This window comes from Mus caroli, unplaced genomic scaffold, assembly GCF_978045245.1.
Source record: "Mus caroli unplaced genomic scaffold, Mus_caroli_1 scaffold_1, whole genome shotgun sequence".
In the NCBI taxonomy this organism is placed as follows: Eukaryota; Metazoa; Chordata; class Mammalia; order Rodentia; family Muridae; genus Mus; species Mus caroli.
In genome coordinates this window covers 35,226,017-35,246,675 of record NW_028227256.1, presented here as the reverse complement: position 1 = coordinate 35,246,675, position 20,659 = coordinate 35,226,017, and the positions used below count along the sequence as shown (strand labels likewise).

The window sequence follows — 20,659 nt, the reverse complement described above, 5'->3', positions numbered from 1 at the left end:
ACAAAAGAACCAAAGGAGTGCCTGGTGTATAGTGAAGGTAGAGAGTGACTTTAAATGTTCTGAACGAAGAGTCTTAAGGAGAGATGTGTTCAAGGGCAAGCTGGTGAGGGTGCTTACACCAGTGTGGCAGTAACTTTCGTTGTGGGAGGAAATCCAGATCACTGGCTCCTCAGGGCTCAGCCCCTAAGCCCCAGCACATCACAGTGCGGCCCGCTGATGCCCATGGTGTGGCCATTGCGCATGCGCTGCCTCACTGTGAGCCTGGGCCTCAAGTACATGAGGACTCAGGAGAGGAAGCTTTGCTCTGCTTAGAAAGTGCGGGCAGCTCCTCCAGGCACTGTTCCAGGATGCTCGTGGGTCACAGGCAGGTAAAGAGAAGACCCCCACAGGCACTTGGCACAAAGTGTCAGTCTGTGTTTACACCCTGCTTCTCTAGAGTTCCTGTTATGCACACTGCAAGCTCCTAAGTCACTCCTTTCCATGAGTTGCCACCCACGGAGACATCTGAATTTGCAGCCAGTGACCGAGGGAGTTACCTCGACACACGTGTGTTTGTGGGTTCCTGTCTGCCCACATGCCGTAAGCTCATTTGGAAAAGAGCCCATTCTTTGTATTTTCCGTGCCCCGTGACACACTTAGCACATGCCCCCGCACGAAGCCAGCTGGTGGTGGCATCGTCCCTCCCTCACGCGGGAATACTATCAAATGCCTCAGAGCTGAGCCCACTCACTCACATTTTGGCTGGAGGCAGCCACTGAGATCCAGCTGGAACTGTTTGTTGTACAGACCAGAATAAGAAAAAAAATTATTTTAGCAGATTTTTGTTGTTGCTATCCCAACAGTTGTCTGTGAATCCAGAGCCCAGAGCTGGACAGTGGGACGGGCCCTCTCTCAGGCCAGTTCCCACTGCTGCAGCCAGTTTGCCAGTAGGGAGGCACAGGTGCAGGAGACAGGTGACTGTGTTTTGGTTTTTATCATTGTCTATAAAACAGAACGAGGAAAGAGATTTCAGCAGGCCATAAAGCATCCTCCACTACAAATGAGATATTAGTGTTAAAATTCTTGTGTGTTGCTAAATATTTACCCAATACAGGGTTTCTGCCTTCTGCCAACCGGAAGCATTTTCTTGGCAAATGCGCCTCATCTGGAACTCTGGAATCACTCTCTGCATTACTCCTCTAAGTGCATAAACACAACCATCTGTCTGCATGAGGTAAACAGACTGACCCCTATTCTTTATTAAAAAAAAAAGAAAGAAAGAAAGAAAAGAAGACCTTTGTTTTAAATTTAAATTTCTTGAAAATTTCCCAAGATAATCCCGACTCTGCTTGCTGTTTGCAGCCAAAGCAAACAATTCTGAGAGACTTCAGCAAACAGGGAACCTGTTTCTTCTCTCCGGAGCAGTGTGATCTGAAGCCAGTCTGAGAATTGCATAGCCAACAGTCCCCCTCCCTCTTTTCCTCCTATGTCTTGGGTACATTATTTTACTGGCCTTCTGTAGGCGCTGGGTAGCTTTAAAGCATCGCATTCGTCTTGGACTTTATGCTGTGAGGATCCAGAGTCTCGCCAGCTACGCTGTAATAAAGTTAGGTCGGTAGCTACTGATTAAATTCCTTCGAGGTGTTAGCTGGTAGATTCATTTTGGGGGTTGGGGAGTGGATATGCTTTGGGTGTTTGGATGCCATCGAGGAATCACTTGCAGTCCTTGTAAATACCCGTATTGGAAAACTAAATACACAAGTGTGTTCTCCTCACTCAAAACTCCTCATCTGGTCTTCACAACCTTGAGAGAAGGAAGGTTGGCAGTGGAGACCCAGCATGACACACTGGGTTCCAATCCAGAACAGCTCTCGCTCTTTCTCTCTCTGTGTCTCTGCCTCTGCCTCTCTCTCTCTCTCTCTCTCTCTCTCTCTCTCTCTCTCTCTCTCTCTCTCTCTCTCTCTCTCTCTCTCTCTCTCCCCCCCTCCCTCTCTCCCCCTCCTTTTCTCCTTCCCTCCCTCTCTTCCTCCATCCCTCTTATTTCATTGGCCAGTTTAGTTAAAGGACTTCTAACTCTTTGAATTCAGTTCCACTCCGGCCACTGAAATCTCTCACCCCTGTGCCCTATGTAGTAGCACAGCACAGGAAGAACGCCAGAAATAACCGTGACAGAAACAGCAATGTTGAATCCAGCTCTCCCCTGTAACCACCCTTAAGTTCACTCTGCTGTTTTCTAAGGAGCACCTCACTAAGCCAGACTCTGGGGCCATAAACATCTTGAGAGTGTTACTATGTTGCCACTCAGTAGAATGGGCGCTGGAAACCAAGTGCTCAGAGAAGAGGGTAGGGGTGGGGTCTAACACCAGGCGACCCTAGAACTGCCTGGGTAAAGGAGGTAGAGGGGAGCTGTTCCCTGGGTAGTGCGGGTCTTGAGGTTCCTAAGGTGAGACTGGAAGGGAACCTTGTCTCTGGCCGAGGAAAGCCTGAGGTGGGATTTCCTCCTGTGAACTATATGGGGGCTCCTGCAAGGAACAAAACTTGAACACTTGGGTTCAGGGATTCCTTCCAGTGAAACTGACCCTGGATAGCAGCCTGGCATGCTGGGAAAATTGTCTGTCAAAGTTTAATCTGCCTCAGGACTGTTCCCTTCCCTACCCTTCCCTACCCTACCACACCTGTACACAGCACCTTTTGTGACAATTAGTTCAAAATTGACTTGAAGACTAAAACCTCAGCTTTTTCAGTTAGAGAATAATTTAAAAATTAAGACAGGATGTTTGACTCCTGGAGTAGAATGGTATTAGACCTAACATCACTTCAGGCCTGTTAAAATACATTTTTAAATTGCCATTATACCACACAAATAGAGAAGAAAGAAGGTGTCAAAGGGTGGATGAGGTAAAAGAGCAGAACCTGAAGAGAGACCTCTGTGCCTGACATACCCTGTCCAATTTTCTCCTTTTGTAAACACTCTGACTCCTATGTTCTTCTTTCATGGAATTCACAGACAAGGAGAGGCCAGATCTCCCATAAGCCAAGTGCATCATCTGGCCAGGCACAGAGCAGGATGTCCTGCCTCCGGCTGTACCTCATGCCCCAGCCACCCGGCCCACACCTAGAGACTACTCTTGTCTTCCTGTCTTCTTTTATCCTAGTCATAGTGCATGAAAGGTCAGAGAAGAAGAGAACAGGGCTTGCCTATGGGAGAATCACAGTTCTGGGAAGTACTTGGGACTGCCTGCGTGCAGTCCTACTGAAGTGAATCTGTTCAGGATTCAGAACCATATTTGTGATAGATATAAACGTTCTTAGGTCCCACAAAACGTATTAGATGTTCTTATCAGTCCTTTACAAGCTGAAAGAAGATGGAGCAATCTTCATTCAGATGTTCTGCAAAGTGACTCTGCAGCAGAGGTAGCCAACCTAGGTATTCTCAATCTACAGGCATCCTTGTTTGAAGAATTGGAAACATGTCATGTCACTCTCCTTGTGAGCCTTCCATGGCTTCTATAGCTGAGACTAGAATCGAGGCGCCTCATTCCAACCCCCGTATTGTTGCTATGTGTTTATGCTGTGTGGGTCTTTCTCTGAGGCCTTCCAGGTATAAAATTTAACTTGCTTCCTTGGAAATCTGGCCCCTCCTTTGTTGATGTGCTTCACCTGGACCAACCACCTTCCCTTTAAGAGGTGTGCTGGTCTGGACAGCATACCTGAGGTACTTCACTGATTGCTGCTGAGTCTTAATAACTGCTTCTCAGGCTGTCCATGACCTGGGTACCCCTTTCCTATACCTGTTTTATCTGCCTGAGCCTCACAGGGCATCCTCCAGTCCCACCACACGCAGGGTCACCCTGTGGAGTCTCAACTTCCCCCAAGCCTGCTGCACCTCCTCTCTCTGCTGTCTGCCCAAGTCGCTCTCCCAACCGGTCTGCTTTAATATGCAGTGCGCAATGCTACTCAGGTAATCCTTCCCTGTTCACACCTTATACGGGGATTTCTGTGCCAGAACACAACCTACATCCAACGAGTGACTCGGTGACACCCGAGGACGTATTTTTTTGTGTTGTTGTTTGGTGAATACTTTGGAAATTTAGAAAACTAATGACACATTTTTCCAGTTGGGTCACTGTATATTTTACATATAATGCATATATAAAAGAAACTCATAGTGTAAAAATGAACCAAAAAAGTTGCAAGAAATAAATTAAAATGGTCAGTTTGATAAATACAGAGTTTTGAGACCATTATCATGACAGAGTTGCAGAACACTTTGGCACCCCAAAAGGTCAAACACATACATGTGCACATGCTTGTGTATGTGTGTGTGTGTGTGTGTGTGTGTGTGTTTGTGTGTTTGGAGGTTTGGTCTGTCTTATTTTTTTATCTTCAAACAGATTAAGAACAAAAGTCCTGCCATCTCTGGCCTCTGCTGTGTCACTTGGTGGCTGACACCATGCTAGGTCCCTGGGAGACAATTATCTTCATCCTACCAAAGGCTAAACAGGAACGTTGCTGTAGTGGCCTATTTAAGCTTTTATTACACCAAATATGCCTGGAAATCAGTCTCTGATTCAGCATGAAGTTTGCCAGTAGGCAATGGAGTATGCCTGTTACGTGCTTTTATAACGCTGTCACACAGAAAAGCGCCCAGCCTCACACCCAGCAGTAAAATTTTATTACTCACCTTTTTCTCAAGTTATTTTTTTCTTCCAAGTTTCTTAGTCATTTTTACATCGAGTTCCTCCTTGTATATAAATAATATGGAAAATATATAGTGATTCAAATGGCCAAACAGGCCGTTCATTTCCTGTATATTCTTTAAACAACCATATGAAAAATATGTAATCATACACCAAAGTTCGCAAGGAATATTAATAAACATTTCATAAATAAGAAGGGAATATCCAACGAATATGGTTTGTTGGCAATTAAAGGCAAAGTTAAAACAACAGCTAAAAGATCTTTTTCCTGTAAGATTGGGATAATGTAAAAAGTGTCCTTTGAAGAAAGCGTTAGAATGGTTAGAGAGAGGGGCCATTTGTGAGGATGGACAAGGTCGAGATATAAACTGAGAAAGGAAAACCTTGGTAATATACCAAAGTTATAAGTATTCGTACCATTTGGACTAGAAATTATCTTAGGGAAATAATTCTAGTGAGGAATGCAGACATGCAAATAGGTACAGGCATGGGGATTTTTGCCAAAGCATCATTTGTAGTAATGAAGAAATGACACAAGGCAACTGTGTCGTGGGAGTAAACAAACAGCACCCCTGCAGACAGCGAGGTGGTCTTTGCAGCCCTCAAGAAGGAGATACATTTACATATGGCGCTGTGAAATAAAGATGTTCAGTTAAAAAACAAACAAACCAGTTACCCAACGGTGTGACCTCATTAAAAATATGTGTATGAGGAGTTAGGAGAGCTTGCTGTACAACCCTGAGGACCCAAGCTTGGATCCCAGCACCCAAGTAACCAGGCATTACACACACGGCTCCGACCCCAACCCTACAGGGGCTGAGTCAGAGGATCGCTCGGATCGGGACTTGCTAGCTTCCAGTCTAGCTGAGAAAATGCAAGCTCCGTGTTCGGGAGAGGCCCTGTCTCAAAGGAATAGGTAGAAGAAGATGGTAGAGGATGCCCAATTCCTTCTTCTGACCCCACACACAGGCACAGACTCCAGCAGCAGCACACATATGTGTTCATACTTCCACACATAGGCACATACAAATGAACGCATGAATATATATATATTCATATATATATCTTTCATATTAGTATATTCACATAAAAGATGGATAGTAGCCAGTGTTTAACACTCTTCACTATAGACTTTGTAGATATTAATATCCTAGAGGGTTCCCACACTCCCACACTTAGCATTTGTACAATGTTTCACTTTTAAATAAAAAGTGTAATTTATCCAAGCAGAAAAAGGACCATGAAGATACTATTTAATTAAATTAAAAATTGAAATTAAATCATATGATCTAGACAGCCTGGATATTCTGTGTGCAATTCAAAATGGCATCAAGTCGGGAATAGAGACAAATACACACAAAACTGTTAAGTCGGGAATGCCCTCTCCCCTGGTATGGCTACACCAAAGTCAGAGGGTGTGTGTGCTCCAGGTCTGGGATCCCTAAAGTTCACCCCTGCTGGAGATGCTCAGTGCTCCTAAGAGAAGCAGCTCAGCATTTGACACAAAGCCCTGGGAGCTGATGCATGTTTCCATTAATGCTGTCTTCCCTGGATCCATTAATGCTGTCTTTCCTGGATCCATTAATGCTGTCTTCCCTGGATCATAGGTTTTAAAGTAGTTGTACTTAGTGTACAAACAATGTGTCACGTGAGGGTATATGCACTTTGCCCATGTTTCTCACCTCAGGCTCCTTCGTCCCCTCTCCCCACAACCTGCCTTCTTCTCCCTGTCCTAACAGTTCCCATCTGCTTCCATGTCTGTGTAAATATGTTAGTTAGACCTGGAGTCTGTATGTGTGAGAAAATGCCAGGTATTTATCTTGTTAAATTTTTTTCTCTCTTGCTTTATAGCTTTGGTTATGAATTCAGGCCTATATTGAGTAAGAGTGGGGAGTGTCTGGCTCCTGATTTCAGGGGAAACAGTTCAGTTGCATATAGGTTTGCCACACACCACATTTATTGTGTTGAGGTTCACTCCCTGTCCCTAGTTTCTTTGGCACTTGTATCACAAAAGAATGCTGATTATTGCCAAAGGCATTTTCTACATCTACTACGATGATCCTATGATCTCTGCTTGTGTGTGGTATTAAAGTCATTGATATGCATGTGTTGACCCACACTGAGACACGGTTTTAATAGTTACGGTGTTGTTATGCATTGTGCATAGTACCTTGAGTTATATTGCAGAATGTTACATAGCAGAATATTGTGCAAGCTGTCTGCCCCTTTTGATACTTAAACATTTCCTAGGAGCGGTAAGCATCTCTCTTGTATGCCAGGTTATGGTCTAGTATGCCAGGTTACTGGCCCGCAGTGAGCGCTCAGCACACGTTCAGTTGGATGCACACTCAAGTGTCTTATAGAAACTGAGATGATTGGGCTCTGCTAAGTCAGCCTGCTTCTCGTGGGTACAGGCCTCGCCTCGGGAGAGGAGACATCGCTGTTGTCAGTGAGAAGCTCTGTGAGAGCTGCACACTCCATTTTCTCTCGTAGTTTAGCCATCCTTGCCATCTTCTATGTGACAGTCTCCGTGAGATCTTCCTTGTTTACCTATTCCCTAAAATAGTTTCCTTTTTTTTTCTATTTTATTCACTTTACTTCCCAATAACAGGCCCCTCCCTCCTCTCTTCCTGGTCCCACCCTTCCAAATTCCTCTGTCCATTGCTGCCTCCTTTTCTCCTCAAAGAAGAGGCATCCCCCTTGGGTACCCCCCCACCCTGGAGCATCTTGTCCCAGTAGGACTAGGCACATTCTCTCCCACTGCATCTCAGGTAATTATGGGTTTGTTTTTTTCTTTACTTTAATAATGGGCCACTATCCCCTTTTACCTTTGTTTTCGATAGATACCTTCCACATCTTTGCAAATTCGTTCTTCTATTATTAAAAGCTTAATTTACTTCTAGTAAATGCAGTTGGTAGCAGGACATACGTGTAAATCCCAGCACTTCAGAAGAAGAAGTTGAAAGGATCACGGTGTAGTGAGCCTTCAGAAACACAGACATCAATGGGCCAAACAAACCGGTTGTTTGTGTTCTGACTACCCTGACATCTCGATTCAGATAGATGGTTTCTTGAGAGGAACCATTTGAGTCCTTTTCTGCCCCATTTTAAGACTGTTGTCCTCATGCTTTTTTTTTAAAAAAAAAAAGGGGAAAAGAAACATGGATCTTATGAAAGCTACACAACTGTCCCCTAGAGGTTGGATGGCTGCTGGTGTTTGGTGATGTTCCCTATTTCCTACACAGCCATCCTGCCTTTCCGATTCATCCTTGAGACCAGCAGACATTTCTATAGAGCTGGGCCACCTGTGTGTGCTATTCAGTGATACAGTCACCTCAAGTGTTTGAATAAAGTCAACACAGTAAGGTCCCCTACCTTCTGCAGTTTTGTCTTTGGCCGTTTCACTGAGGTCCAAAAATACTAAATGAATAACTCTAGGCATGCTATTTGAATTGTGCCCTATTCTGAGTTGCATATTAAAATCTCTCCTGCCCCGCTCCATGCCTCCTGAGACAGGAATCTTCCTTTTGTCACTGTGTTCACCCTGTGTGCACTGCCTGCCTGCTGATTCCTTACTGGCTCTGTTGGTTACCACAGTCCACCACCACCCTGTCACAGGGCTTGTGTCCAAATGATTGATTGATAATGACCCAACCCATAACTAAGATGGGGACGCTGTTCAAATCTGTGGGTGTACACATGGAAATAAGCACAGTTATATGCAAGATTTCAGACATTTCCTGGAATCTTAAAATGTGTCCCCCAAAAGTAATGGAGTCTCTTATAGACAAAAGCCAAAGTAGCCAAAGGGAATGGGAGCTGGGAGATGTCTGTAAGGGGATGGGCGCAGGCTGTGGGCTGGACCAGCCTCACCCTCCTCCATCGTTGAGTAAGAAATCCATCATACTTGGAGCCATACCTGGAGTGTTTCTCCTGCTCCTGGTGACTCGGGTTTGTTTTGGTGCAGCCTTGCCTGCCCTGCTCTGTCTGTCCACCTGTCCTGCTATACAAAGCCTTCTACTACTGTGTTCACCTCCTGCCCAATGTCCCCTGCAGACGAGGGCTTAGAGCAGTGTACCCCCCTCATAGCTACCCAGTGCTATGCCAGGGGTTGTCCTTAGGCCTAAAGCGCACGTTCTAGATTCCTTTACATGATAATCCAGCTTTTCAAAGATGGTGAACCCTGCTTACTCTTTGAGGAAACTCTAGACACAAAGGCACACGCTCCCTTCTGTTTGTGCACGAGGCTCCAGTGGCAAGGGAGTGGGGAAGCAAATTATTGTTTAATAAGCATTCTTTTATTATGCCTTTTATTTGACTATGAATAATTTACCAGTTAAATATTAAATAATTAACGGAGTAAAATAGATTAAAAAACAAACTCATAAATGCCTTCTTTATTTATCCTCTCCCTTCGCAAGGCCCAAGCCAAAAGCTGCCAACAGTAATTATAAAGTTGGTATTATAGCAATAAATCTCACTGACTGAGTACCTACTGTGTGCCAGACATTCTAGACTCTTTGTATACGTATCACTATTTCTATGAATCCTTTAGCTATGGTTAATATAATTTTGTATATGATAATAGTAATAGTAGGGGGGAACTATTCATGCAAGCTCATCCTGCTCATTTGTGGCAGGGCCAGTTATTACACAAGGATTTATACATCATCCCTGGTCCTGGGGTTTCATAGGCCACCCCTGATCCTGTTCAACCATTCTGCTTCTCTGTGATTGATTGATTGATTGACACAGGAGTTTGTCAAATGGCTATTTTCCACCATACTTATAGAAAGGAGTTTGGGAATGGAAAATCTGATCTAAAATGCACCCACTTCTACCCTTTGCCCCCACGATCTTCCTCTCTGGTCAGAGTAATGCAGTCTTTTCCTTTAGCTATATTACAAAAGAGCAACTTAATGGCAGCAAACCATAGTTCAGAGATTCATTATAAGCCCTAAGTGTCTCTCAGGAGGTGTTTACCCTTTCACCAAAAGGCGTCATGGGAGTCAAAGCTAAGGTGATGGCAGTACAGTTAATACTGTGACTTTGCCCTCACTGTTGCCCACCTCAATCTGATGTGGTTCTCAGAAACAGCCCAGAGAAGAACCAAGCCTATGTTTAGAATTTGGGAAATGCCCCACAGTTCCTCAGATGCTTATGATTTTGACTTAAATTTTTTTAATTTAAAATTATGCCAATTACTATATCTCATCAGGAGCACAGACTGGAGACTAGCCTGTGTGGGCTGCGGCCCAGGGATGGAGATGCTGACACCTGGCTTGCAAGGGAGTCTCCAGCACCTCAGCTATGCACCCCTGCCCTGGCAAATTTAAATTCTGAGAACCCAGTTTAAATTCTTTGACTCTAACGTTTTAATCCACTGAGAGTTATAAAAACAACCCTAGACTGAGGGATGAGAATTCTAATGTATTCTACACATTAGTAATGAAATGGCATACAAAGACAGGTGGATTTAAAAATAAAATTTTAAAACATGTATTTTTTAAAATTATAGTTTCTGAGTAATATTAGGGCTCCTTTAAGACGAGAGCACTAGAGAGTGAGAGGGGCCTCTTCTGTGTTCCTGCCCCTCAAAGACACAACTGCACCTATAAAATGCATCCTTCTAAAAAAGTCCAAAATTAGGTATTTAACCTGAAAATAAAATTTGGAGGTCACATCTTGACTTTCTATGGAGAACCCTGCATTTCTAGAGACAACTCAAGTCCGCCCTGGTGGGGTTTTCATCCCGTGGCCTCAGCTTTATATAGTAAGCGGGACGCTCACAGTGTTTGCTGCTTGGAGCACTTGTGGGTTTTGCATTCCTCCATCTGTGAAGACTGCATGGCATGTTCTTTCCGCAACCCGTTCCGATGACCCCACTGAATTTTATCCCTTGATGCGTCACCCCTTTGAGGGCAGAGCCCTAGCATTGCAGATGATTGGCTGAATTAGCATTCCACTCGGAGATCTCCCCATCCACTGATCTAAGATACTCAGAGAAAGGATTGCATGTGTGGTGAGCAGTAAAAACCCTCTGTTGGCAGCACAGGCTACCTGTGGATGATTGAATGTGTATGAGCAGATGGTATACAAGGTTGATGCACATACTATGACATTTTATCTGAGGAAGAGTCTGCCGATGTAGGTGAGGTCTTAGGATGATTTCCCATTAATACCAAAGGATGCGAGTGCAGCTTCTGTGAATCCCCGTCTTGGTTACTTTTGGTTCACGATGGCTCTGTTCCTGAATTTTAAGATCACTGTGGCTTTTGCTAATACTTTAAACAGTTATTAGTCGTTTGTTTATTTATAGCCACATATAAACCAGTTACAATCATGGTTTCTGGCATTTTAACAATCTACACTACAGAAATTTCTTAAGCAAATATTTTTAGAAGGTACATTTTCTCCAGCACATACTACTTTCTGTCCGAAAGCTTTCTGTGAGTAGTGTTTCCATTAGGAAAATGGCAACTGTAGTGGCTATTCCTGGTTGTCAACTTGACTATATTTGGAATGAACTACAATCCAGAATTGGAAGGCTCACCAGTGACCCTTATCTGGAGGCTTGGAGATCCTTATCTGGATCTTGGTATGGAGATCTTGAGCCTTAGTGGCTATGGATTCCAGAAGATTAAATCTCCGAGTTTAAGGAACACACTTTTAATCTGGGCTATACCTTTCATCTGGGATTAAAGGTGTGGTGGAACACACCTTTAATCTGGGCTACACCTTCTGCTGGAGACAATATAAGGACATTGGAAGAAGGGAGTCTGGCTCTTGCTCCTTCGCCTGCTGGCTGTGTGAGACTGAGTAACTGCTAGATCCTTGGACTTCCATTCACAGAAGCGACTGAACCATTGTTGGGAATTGGGCTGCCGACTGTAAGTCATCAATAAATTCTTTTACTATATAGAGACTATCCATAAGTTCTGTGACTCTAGAGAACCCTGACTAATACAGCAACCTTATTAGTTTTGTCAATCTTTAAAGTTTGCGTTGAATGCTGTTTCTCAGGCTGATTCCACTGGACTGTCTCATTTTAGCCCTTGATGTCTGACCAGCTTCACTGTAGACAGAGCTTGCAGTGAGATCAAATGTACTATTCCGTGTTTGCCAAGCCCAAGCCCTTCTACTATAGACAAGTAGACCAGGGATGTCTTTGAAGTTCTGTTCTTGGCTATGACTTTCTTTCTCTGAGCAGAGCCAGCTAGCCTTGATGGCCAGCCCTGGAGTCTGCATGTGAAGGCCTATGCTGACCATTTCCTCAAGCACCATGTGTGGGTTGGTGATTAGGGCATAGCCTTCCAATACACCAGGGAAAGAGCATTTCTTTTTCTTCTCTTATTCCCAGACTGCCCCCACCAAGACCACACTCCTCAGAAATGCTGTCCCCTTCTGCAGAGGGCAGTGAGCAGCCGGCAAGGAGGAGATTGGGAGGTTAATGACATTATCATGTTCTGATGGCGGTGACAATACCCTGTTAGGAATGTCACCACATGAATACCTGTGAAATGACTGAAAATCTGGGTGGTTATTCTTTTATAGAAACTGAAACTGAAACCCTGCTCTACTCTACAGCTGTCAGCACCACAGGCAAACAGCTGCTCCAGCATTTAACCCTTCCGTTCCCGGGTGGCAGAGTTAAGCCATGGTCCTACTTAGAAAACAATGTTTCTGAGAACAAAGCTGTAGTTGGTTGCCCACCCTGTGAAGATGGCCACCTGTTGCCAACAAGACCACCCTCTCCTACCTATGATCCCCGACCCTACAGTCCTTTTTCCATGTTCACATCTTTTTATTTTGTGACTAGGCTGTTTTTGCCAGGGTCATCTGCATGGCCATGCATGTGACACCAGCCAGGGGAGCTTGGTGGGGTCATGGGGGTGGGGGTGGGGAATCTAAAACTAATGGCTCTTCCAACCTGGTGTCTAGCAGTTGGCATCAGTTTTGACCGGGAGAGATAGGATGCCACAAGCTCCTTTCCTATCCATCTTGGCAGGACTTGAGTTGTGATGGTTCATGTGCGCTTCTACAGCTCCTACAGAGTTTATGATTGCAATGGCTGGGTCATAAAAGGGTTTGATCACGGGTCTGTATGCACAAGACAAGATATAGTACACACAGGATTCTTTGTGATCCAGGGTTAGGCTTCCCCTGCGGGGTCCTGGAATATCTCACCTGTGGATAAGGGGGGGGGGGGAGGACATGCTGTAAATAAAGCGAAGTATCAAAGAAGGGTTGAATCAAAATCAGGAAATGTGGATGGGGTTGGAGACCCTGGATGCAGGGGGTGAGAATCTCTAGCCTTGACACAAAACTACATTCTTCTCTGAAAAGAAGGTAATATGGGAAAACTGAGGGGAAATTGGACAAGAATGAGAAATCATACTTGTGCCTGTCCTTTACTATTTGTTATTTTAGTTCTTAATTTTTATACAGTATGTTTTGATCATATTTTTCCCTCCTCCAAGCTCCATCAAGGTTCTCCTCTTAGCCACTGAACTTCATTTCTTCTTCTCTCTTAAAAAGAAACAAAAAGAGCGTGCATGCACACACGCACGCACACTCACAGACACACACACACACACAGTCTATGGAGTCCGTTTTGTGTTGGGTAATACTGAACACGAGGCCTGCCCTGAGGTCCAGTTGATGAAATCCATTCCACTCCATTGCGACTCACTTATCTCTCTCAGCAGCCATCAATCACAAGTAGCCTTGGGTTACAGGTGGGACTCGGTCCTCCTTCCCTCATGTTCCTCATGCTGGGATTCCATCTTGTTTGACCTGTACTGGCCATGTGTCTGCTACCACAGTCTCTGAGTTCACATGTGCATTAGCCCTGTTGTGTCTGGAAAACACCATTTCCTTAGAGTTGGACACCACCTCTGATTGTCACAGTATATTTGCCTCCATTCTACACAGATCCCTGATCCCTGAGGGGAGGGCTCTGATAACATCTCATTTAGAGCTGAGTGCTCCAAAGTCTCCCACCCTCTGCACATTGTCTAGCTGTGCATCTCCATGTTAACCACCATTTCCTGAGAGAAGAAGCGTCTCTGATTAGGGTTCGGCAATGCACTGACCTATGTATATAGCAATGTGTCATTAGCAATTATGTTGTTGATATGTTCATTTAGCAGGACCCACGGCCTGTCTAGTCTCAGGTCCCAGGCCTAGTTAACAGTGTCAAGTACGGGTTCTATCTCGTGGAGCAGGACTTAAATCCAGTCAACAGTTGGTTACTTGCACAGCATCTGTGCCACTATTGCCCCAGCAGATCTATCTTACTGGCAGGTCACTGTTACAGGTTGCAGACTTTGTACCTGATGAAACTGAAGGTTACTCTTCTCTTCTGGTAGTTTGTATAGAACCTTCTAGTACCGTGAATGCTAGTTAGCAATGGTGAGCAGCAAGCTTCTATGTGAACACCAGCTTGATTGCTTGATGTAAGTATTGTAGTGTCTTCAGCAATAGGATCATGTCGAGTAACCAGTAGTAGTGGAAATATCCTGTACTATATGTGGGGTGGGAGAGTCTTTGCTCACACTTTTAATCAGTACCAGGAATAAATTTCAACTGAAAGCTTTTCTATCGGGTCCTAATTACTTAATTACTTAATTTACTTGGCCAACTCTTGTTATTTTGTTACAGATACATTCATTTCAGAAAACCTAGGGACCTTTTTTCAAAAATAAAGTGCAAATCGCCCTTATGAATCATAATTCTTTGAATAACTTCAGTTCTAGTAACATATAATTTGTATAAATAATTACAAACTGAACAACAGATTGCATATGAATGATGCCTTATTTTTAAGACAAACACACTTTGTCATGTGTTCTTATGTCTTAGGCTTCCAACATCTAAAACTCAGAAATAAATTAGGTTTCTCATTTTAGAAGCAAGATCAGACACAGTGTGATATCGATCTGTGCTTCCTTGATGAATGCTTAGATATGGGGCATTCTGCTGTGTTATTGTGTGCCTTATCTGATTCAATCTTTATGCCTGACTCAGGGAACGATGTTCCCATTCCCTCTTCTTCAAGAATATCACAGCTGAGGTCCAACGTACTGTACTGAGCTGTGCCTTAGGTATGCTTGCTGAGCTAGTGACAAGCGAAATAGAGAAGCCTGTCTGCTCCTGGTTTTCCTGCACAACCTTAGTGAATAATTTCAATAAATGCAAAGCATATCTGATAAAGCCATTACATAGTATAATATATAGCATTTCATACTTGCATTACATTAGAAAGCTTATTTAAATAGTCCATAAAAAGTTCGTGGTTTTGTTGCTTGGACGTTCCATAGAACAATGTCCATGTTCACTACTCATTTTTGTGTTTGATAAAGCTTGTTGGATGGGTAAATCCCATTGAAATGCAGAGCAGTATTTAAATCAGCACCAGCAAGAAAGTTTACATTGACACATGACTGCTTAGCTCAGCTCACCTCACCTCCTTCTAGGGAAGATTCACTATAGAAAATGCTCTGGCTGACACTTACATAAGTAGCTCCTTTGCCTGAGAGACTTGCAGCCCCTCTTTAAGGTCTTGAGTTTAGTTATCTAAGCATCCTCATGAAAGGTTATCAGGATCCCTGTTTGTTGATTCTGTTGAGTAAGACTGGATCCTCTTGAAGGAAGGTATCAGTGTCTCCTGAGTGTGGTTTGTATTCAGCAGGGAGAAAAGCATCAGAAGAGGAAGCGTAGGTATAGACTGAGGAGTGCACTTTTAACACGATAGCCCAGAACAGGCTCTGAGTGGAGCAAACAGTCAGTGCTGGGGATGAGCCTGGGGAAGGAACTCCCATGTCATAGTGGAACAGTGGGGAGCACCAGCAAAGACACGGAACTGTCATGGATGCTGTGAAGTGCAGCAACACAGGGAACGGGCACTCATCCAACGCAGGCCCTTCGTAAACAAGGAGACACTCACTCATCTGTGAGTATTACACAGTAGGAAGTGGAGTGAGACCTACAGGGATCCCTTTATGTTGCTCTCATACATGAAGCTGAGAGCTCTGAAGGCAAGTGCACTGCAATGAAGAAATGTCCTTTCAGGAGAATCCAGTGAATGTGGCTACTTGAGGTAGCTTTATTAGGGAAGGTTCTCCTTCCAGGTGATGATAAGGCCTTGGTGAGTTGCGAGTTCATCAAGCACCCACTTTTTTTAACCCTTAAACTACATATACCCAATATTCCATAGACTCTCCTGTGTGTGAACATGGGCATGTGTGGGTTGCAGCAAAATAGGATTAAATAATACCTTAAAAAATAACAAGAAAAGGTGGCTATTGACATGAATTATATACATAAAGAAAAGCTAAAGAAAAGATGACGGTTTCTTAAGGGACGAAGCCAAGGAAGAAGAAAAGGTTAAAATTAAATGGGCAATGACAGGATCTAGTTCCCAGGAAGAGGACAGGGGTAGGTGAGGATCACAAGTGGGGAAGGCAGCTGGGCTTGATTCCCATGAGGAGCCACAGATCTGTCTTCTGGGAGCACTGACACCCAGGAGCCTCTGGTTGTTGTCAGAGACATAATAGGGAAGCCCTGGGTACTGTTAGATGTGAGAACCAGATAGGTTCAAGGAAGGTCACAGAATATAGGAACAGTGTCCAAAGAACATGGAAGAGGAAATAGACTAGAACCAGGGCAAAGAGCATCCTAGCCAACTAGAGGTCCTGGACTGGAAGTCAGCATCTCAGGTCTGTAACTGATACACAGTGCCTTCTCCTTAGCAGCCATCTGATCAAAGAAAGTGAAACAAAGCTTTAATCTAAAGCTTCAGTTTAGAAGCTGACCTAAGAGTGCTTTTCTACTCTGAATCTAGATACTCAGAGTAAACTAGAGAGAAACAAGAGTAACACTTCCAAAAAAATGTTTTATATGTGTGTGTATACTATATATACTATATATTGCATATTATAATATGTTATGTAATCATATACTTATGTAGTGTATAATATATAATATATGTGTATATAGTATATATAGTATACTATATAAAGTATGTACTAAATGTACTTTATGCTATATATACTTTATATAGTCTACTATATAGAGAATATAGAATATATGTTATTACATATTACATATATAATAGATGTGGACTCAGATCATGTCAAGAAGTGGTGCAAAATGTAAAATGCTTTGGGGCTTCTACAGGGTTGTCCTTAAAACCCAGCAAGTACCTCCACTCATGAACATGATGCCCCCCTAAATACAAACCCAGCATCCCTACTCCTCAGAGGGAGGTGGGAAGAGACGAGGTCATAGGCTAACCGGGGTCTGTTCTTGATGACTGCAGACTTTGAGGGACACTTTGAAAGCTTACTGCTAAACCTTCCTGCCTGCGGCATGTGTATCATGGCAGAGCTGGTGGAGGCCCACTAAACCCTTACAGGGTGGTCAGGGTACTCACCTTCCCTTGGCTCCCATGTGAATTCTGCCCCATCTGAGGCTCTGCCGGAGAGAGCTGCTCAGGAGAAGAAGACTCAAGAGCATCCCTGGATTTCCCAAGCCCTGAAGGATCCTTTCTCAAAGCCTTGCCTACCAGAGGGTGGGGCTCTGTCCAACAGAACAGATGTCTTAACTTTTCTTTTTTAAAAAAATCAATTAACGTTTGTGTTTTCTCAGACATGAAAATGCAGGACAATCAAAAGTGGGGTTCAGAACCTGTTTTCATTGATCCTCTTGGCCATCAGGAATCAATTTAATCCCTTCATACGTTATTGATGGCAGCTGCCTTCTAGGAGACAAAACTGAAGAAAGATACTAAAATAATAAATGTGAACAAACCCCCACCCCCTTAGCTCAGGAGCCAGTGTCTGTCAAAGAGCACATGACACATCAGTGTGCACAGACTCAACATGTGCTAATACTGGCTTGAAGGATTTGATGCCGTCGTCTCTCTCTTTACTGCAGCTGTGGGGCTGGTTTCTCTCCTTCCCCTCCATTTCCTATGAAGAGTGCAATGATGTATGGAACTGGTTGGGAACTCCATCTTTATCTTTAATAGTTTAGACAATTCATCCAATAAAGATTGCTAAGATTTCAGCTGTCTTAAGCACACCTCCAGAAACATCCCATGAATCTTGTGTAGTGGTTCCAGCCTCTGTTTGTAGGTCATGAAAAATAGGACAGCCCTCTCTTTAAAGGTGTTGGGGGGAGAGCCTGAGACTGTTCATAAAAATGAGATTCGAACCTCCCTTTGAGTTCCCTTTTGTCCTTTATTTATTGCTGACATTCTGACGCCCCTTGAATCTCTGCATGCCCCTTACCTTGAGACGATTGTTTGAAAACACTGTTTTTAATCTCACCTCTAGGAGATGACCTGGCTTCCTCCACTTTCTGCTATTCAAGCTCCTGCCAAAGTGGAACCAAGCAAGTTCCCATTCCCAAATAAGGTGAGCGTGTGCAGCACTAGAGAGGTACCCCGTGTCTGTCTGTGTAGACGTTTAGAGTGAATGGTATGTTAGCCCTTCATAGTCTTTACCCCTGTAAATGTTTCTGCCGGTAGCATAGACTCCGGTCTTCAGTGGTTTGTAAACTATGATGTGTCTTCATTGAAGTGGGCAGCAAGCTTTGACCTTACACTTCCATGTCCTGCGAATTACTTTATGTTAAGTCGGCGGCGGTTCTCAGCCTTCCCAACACTGCAACCCTTTAATGCGGTTCCTCACGCTGTGGTGATTCCCCCCAACCGTAAAGCTGTGTCCTTGCTACTTCATAACTGTAATTTGCTACTGCTCTGGATCACGATGGCCTTCAGTGACCCCTGTGAAAGGGCTGCTTGACCCCTAAGGGGGTCATGACCCTAACTAAGGATGAGAACCACTGACCTAAGTGTTTGTGACATTGAATAACATCTTGCAATCTTTGTACCCATTCAGTGAGCTCCAGTGTCCACACAAATACTCCAGAAAGCGTTTTTTAATGGTTAATCTTAAAATGAATGCCTTAGAATTGAAGGCATGTAGTAGTTAACGTCCCTGGATATCCTTTTACAACATACAATTTCCTAAGATTCAAAAAGGATGTCTGTATCTTCTTTAAAAAACTCAAGCCGCAAGATACACTTAAAGTCTAGTATGCTTTCTGTGACTTTCCTAGCCATGTAATTAAGTCCTCACTATAAAAGATCAAACTATACAGGTAGAAAGAAAGGAAAATGGGAAGCTCGCTGACACCCAGCAAATCCGTTTTCTACAGAAATATCACTGCCTTCTGAGTGAACCACTTAAGTAACAGTTCGTTGCCATTACTGAAATGACAAAGTCTGTGCTAAGGGCTGGACTTTTGCTTCTGTCCCTGTCTCTCTCTCTCCCTCTCCCTCTCCCTATCTCTCCCTCTATACCTCTCCTCCCCTCTTCTCTTTCTTTCATGCAAAGAATCAAACCCAGGGCTTCAGGTCTGCTAGGCAAGCAGTCTCCCCTTGAGCCACAAGCCCAGCCTCCTAAGGGGTGCTTACATTTCCCTTAACAAGGGTACTTGGAAGACCTCCTGAGTGACTGTGGATAGTAGCTTAGTGTTGGGTGGTGTGGATTTGCCTTGATTTGTTTACTCCACTCTTATTGGTAGATAGCTAGCTTATGGTCAGTTACCTCAAACACCAGGACCACTAGCACTCTTTGTGAATGTCCCTTTGTGTGCCTGTCATTGATTATCCCCAGTAATGGCTGGAATTATGATATGGAGCCACTGGAAACTGCATTTACACTTGGCTATGTTTCAAGAACTCTTGTTATGCATCCCAGGCAATGATTAATGCTAGCTAAGGTTTTATCATCGCGCCTGCTCGATGGATGGAAAGTTGATATCTCCTTGTTTTAATTTGCATTTCCCCAATTACTTCTCTCGTGAGCAATGGCTATCTCTCCTCTACGAATGGCCCATTCACATCCGTTGGCACTTCATAAAAATGATTTGTAGTGACCACTTTTATCTTACTCATTTGTCTAGTGTACATAATGGAATCATTTTCTAACCTTATTTATGGGCCTTTTGTCTAAAAAAAGTGTTAGATTTTTCTGTCAGAGGAAAGTAAATCCTCTTTTCCTACATTCTAACAATGGTCTCTATTCTAATTTTAATATGTTTTTAGCCTTAAAAGATGTGGGATGTTGGGAGTAGCTTTCGTCTTTGTAGTGGCTAGTAAATTATTGTAGCACTGTTCACACGTTAGCCCATTTTTCTCAGAGGAACTTGAAGTTCCCTGTGTGTGTCAACATTCTAATTTATTTTAGGCCTGACTAGTTAGATATATGCACACACACATATTTCTCAATAACTTAAGTCAGGCCAACTAAACTGGGCATGGTAGTCCCATGGACTTGAAAGGCCGAGGCAGAACAATCTCCTAACCCCAGGACTTCAAAGACTCGCTTTGACAACATGGTAATGCTCTGCCTCAAAAACAGACAGGGCTTGGGTGGGAGGAAGAGGAAGGAGAAAGAGAGAAATAAGACAGAGAGTTGCAGAGTTCTTGAGACAAGAATCAGAGAGTGAACATTCCCGGCTTCAGTAACACCACCTAATAAGGAAAGTAGCATATCACGGGTAAGCTCTAAGCCAGACCCCTTTGAAATGCTCAGGCTTCGAGCTGAACAATTTCTGTAATACATGGTTCTAGCGAATTCTTGCCACGTTTAAAAGAAAATGATAAATCATCACAATCGGCACATAATTCGACCTGAATCTATGGTCACGCAGAATATCCTCAGACAAGCCTTTCTTAAATACACACATCTATGACAGAAGTTGTGGTATGGCTAGGTTCATCCCAAAGTATATTTTGTCATCCCTGTCTCAAAAATGTGTTCTGTTTTGTTTCATGTGAATATTCAAGTAGGACCTTAACTCCTGAGGTGAAAATGAAATCTTAAACTACTAATGCAAAAGTTTCATTTTGATAGCTTTATTGAATGACAACTCACAAATGAAAATGTATTGAATGAACCAGTCAA

General features: G+C 43.6%; 1 protein-coding gene across 5 annotated transcripts in view; it reads left to right on the top strand.

The window, feature by feature from the left end:
* Positions 1-20,659, top strand: part of Aff3 (ALF transcription elongation factor 3) — a 440,706-nt gene that overhangs the window by 261,634 nt on the left and 158,413 nt on the right. For 4 of the 5 annotated variants that reach the window (XM_085836589.1, XM_085836585.1, XM_029480447.2 and 1 more), the window contains one exon: positions 18,020-18,100. The exons of the other annotated variant lie outside the window; for it this stretch is intronic. In XM_085836589.1, the coding sequence (XP_085692715.1) occupies positions 18,020-18,100 (81 nt within the window). The remainder of the gene's footprint in view (positions 1-18,019; positions 18,101-20,659) is intronic. 5 annotated transcript variants of the gene reach the window in all.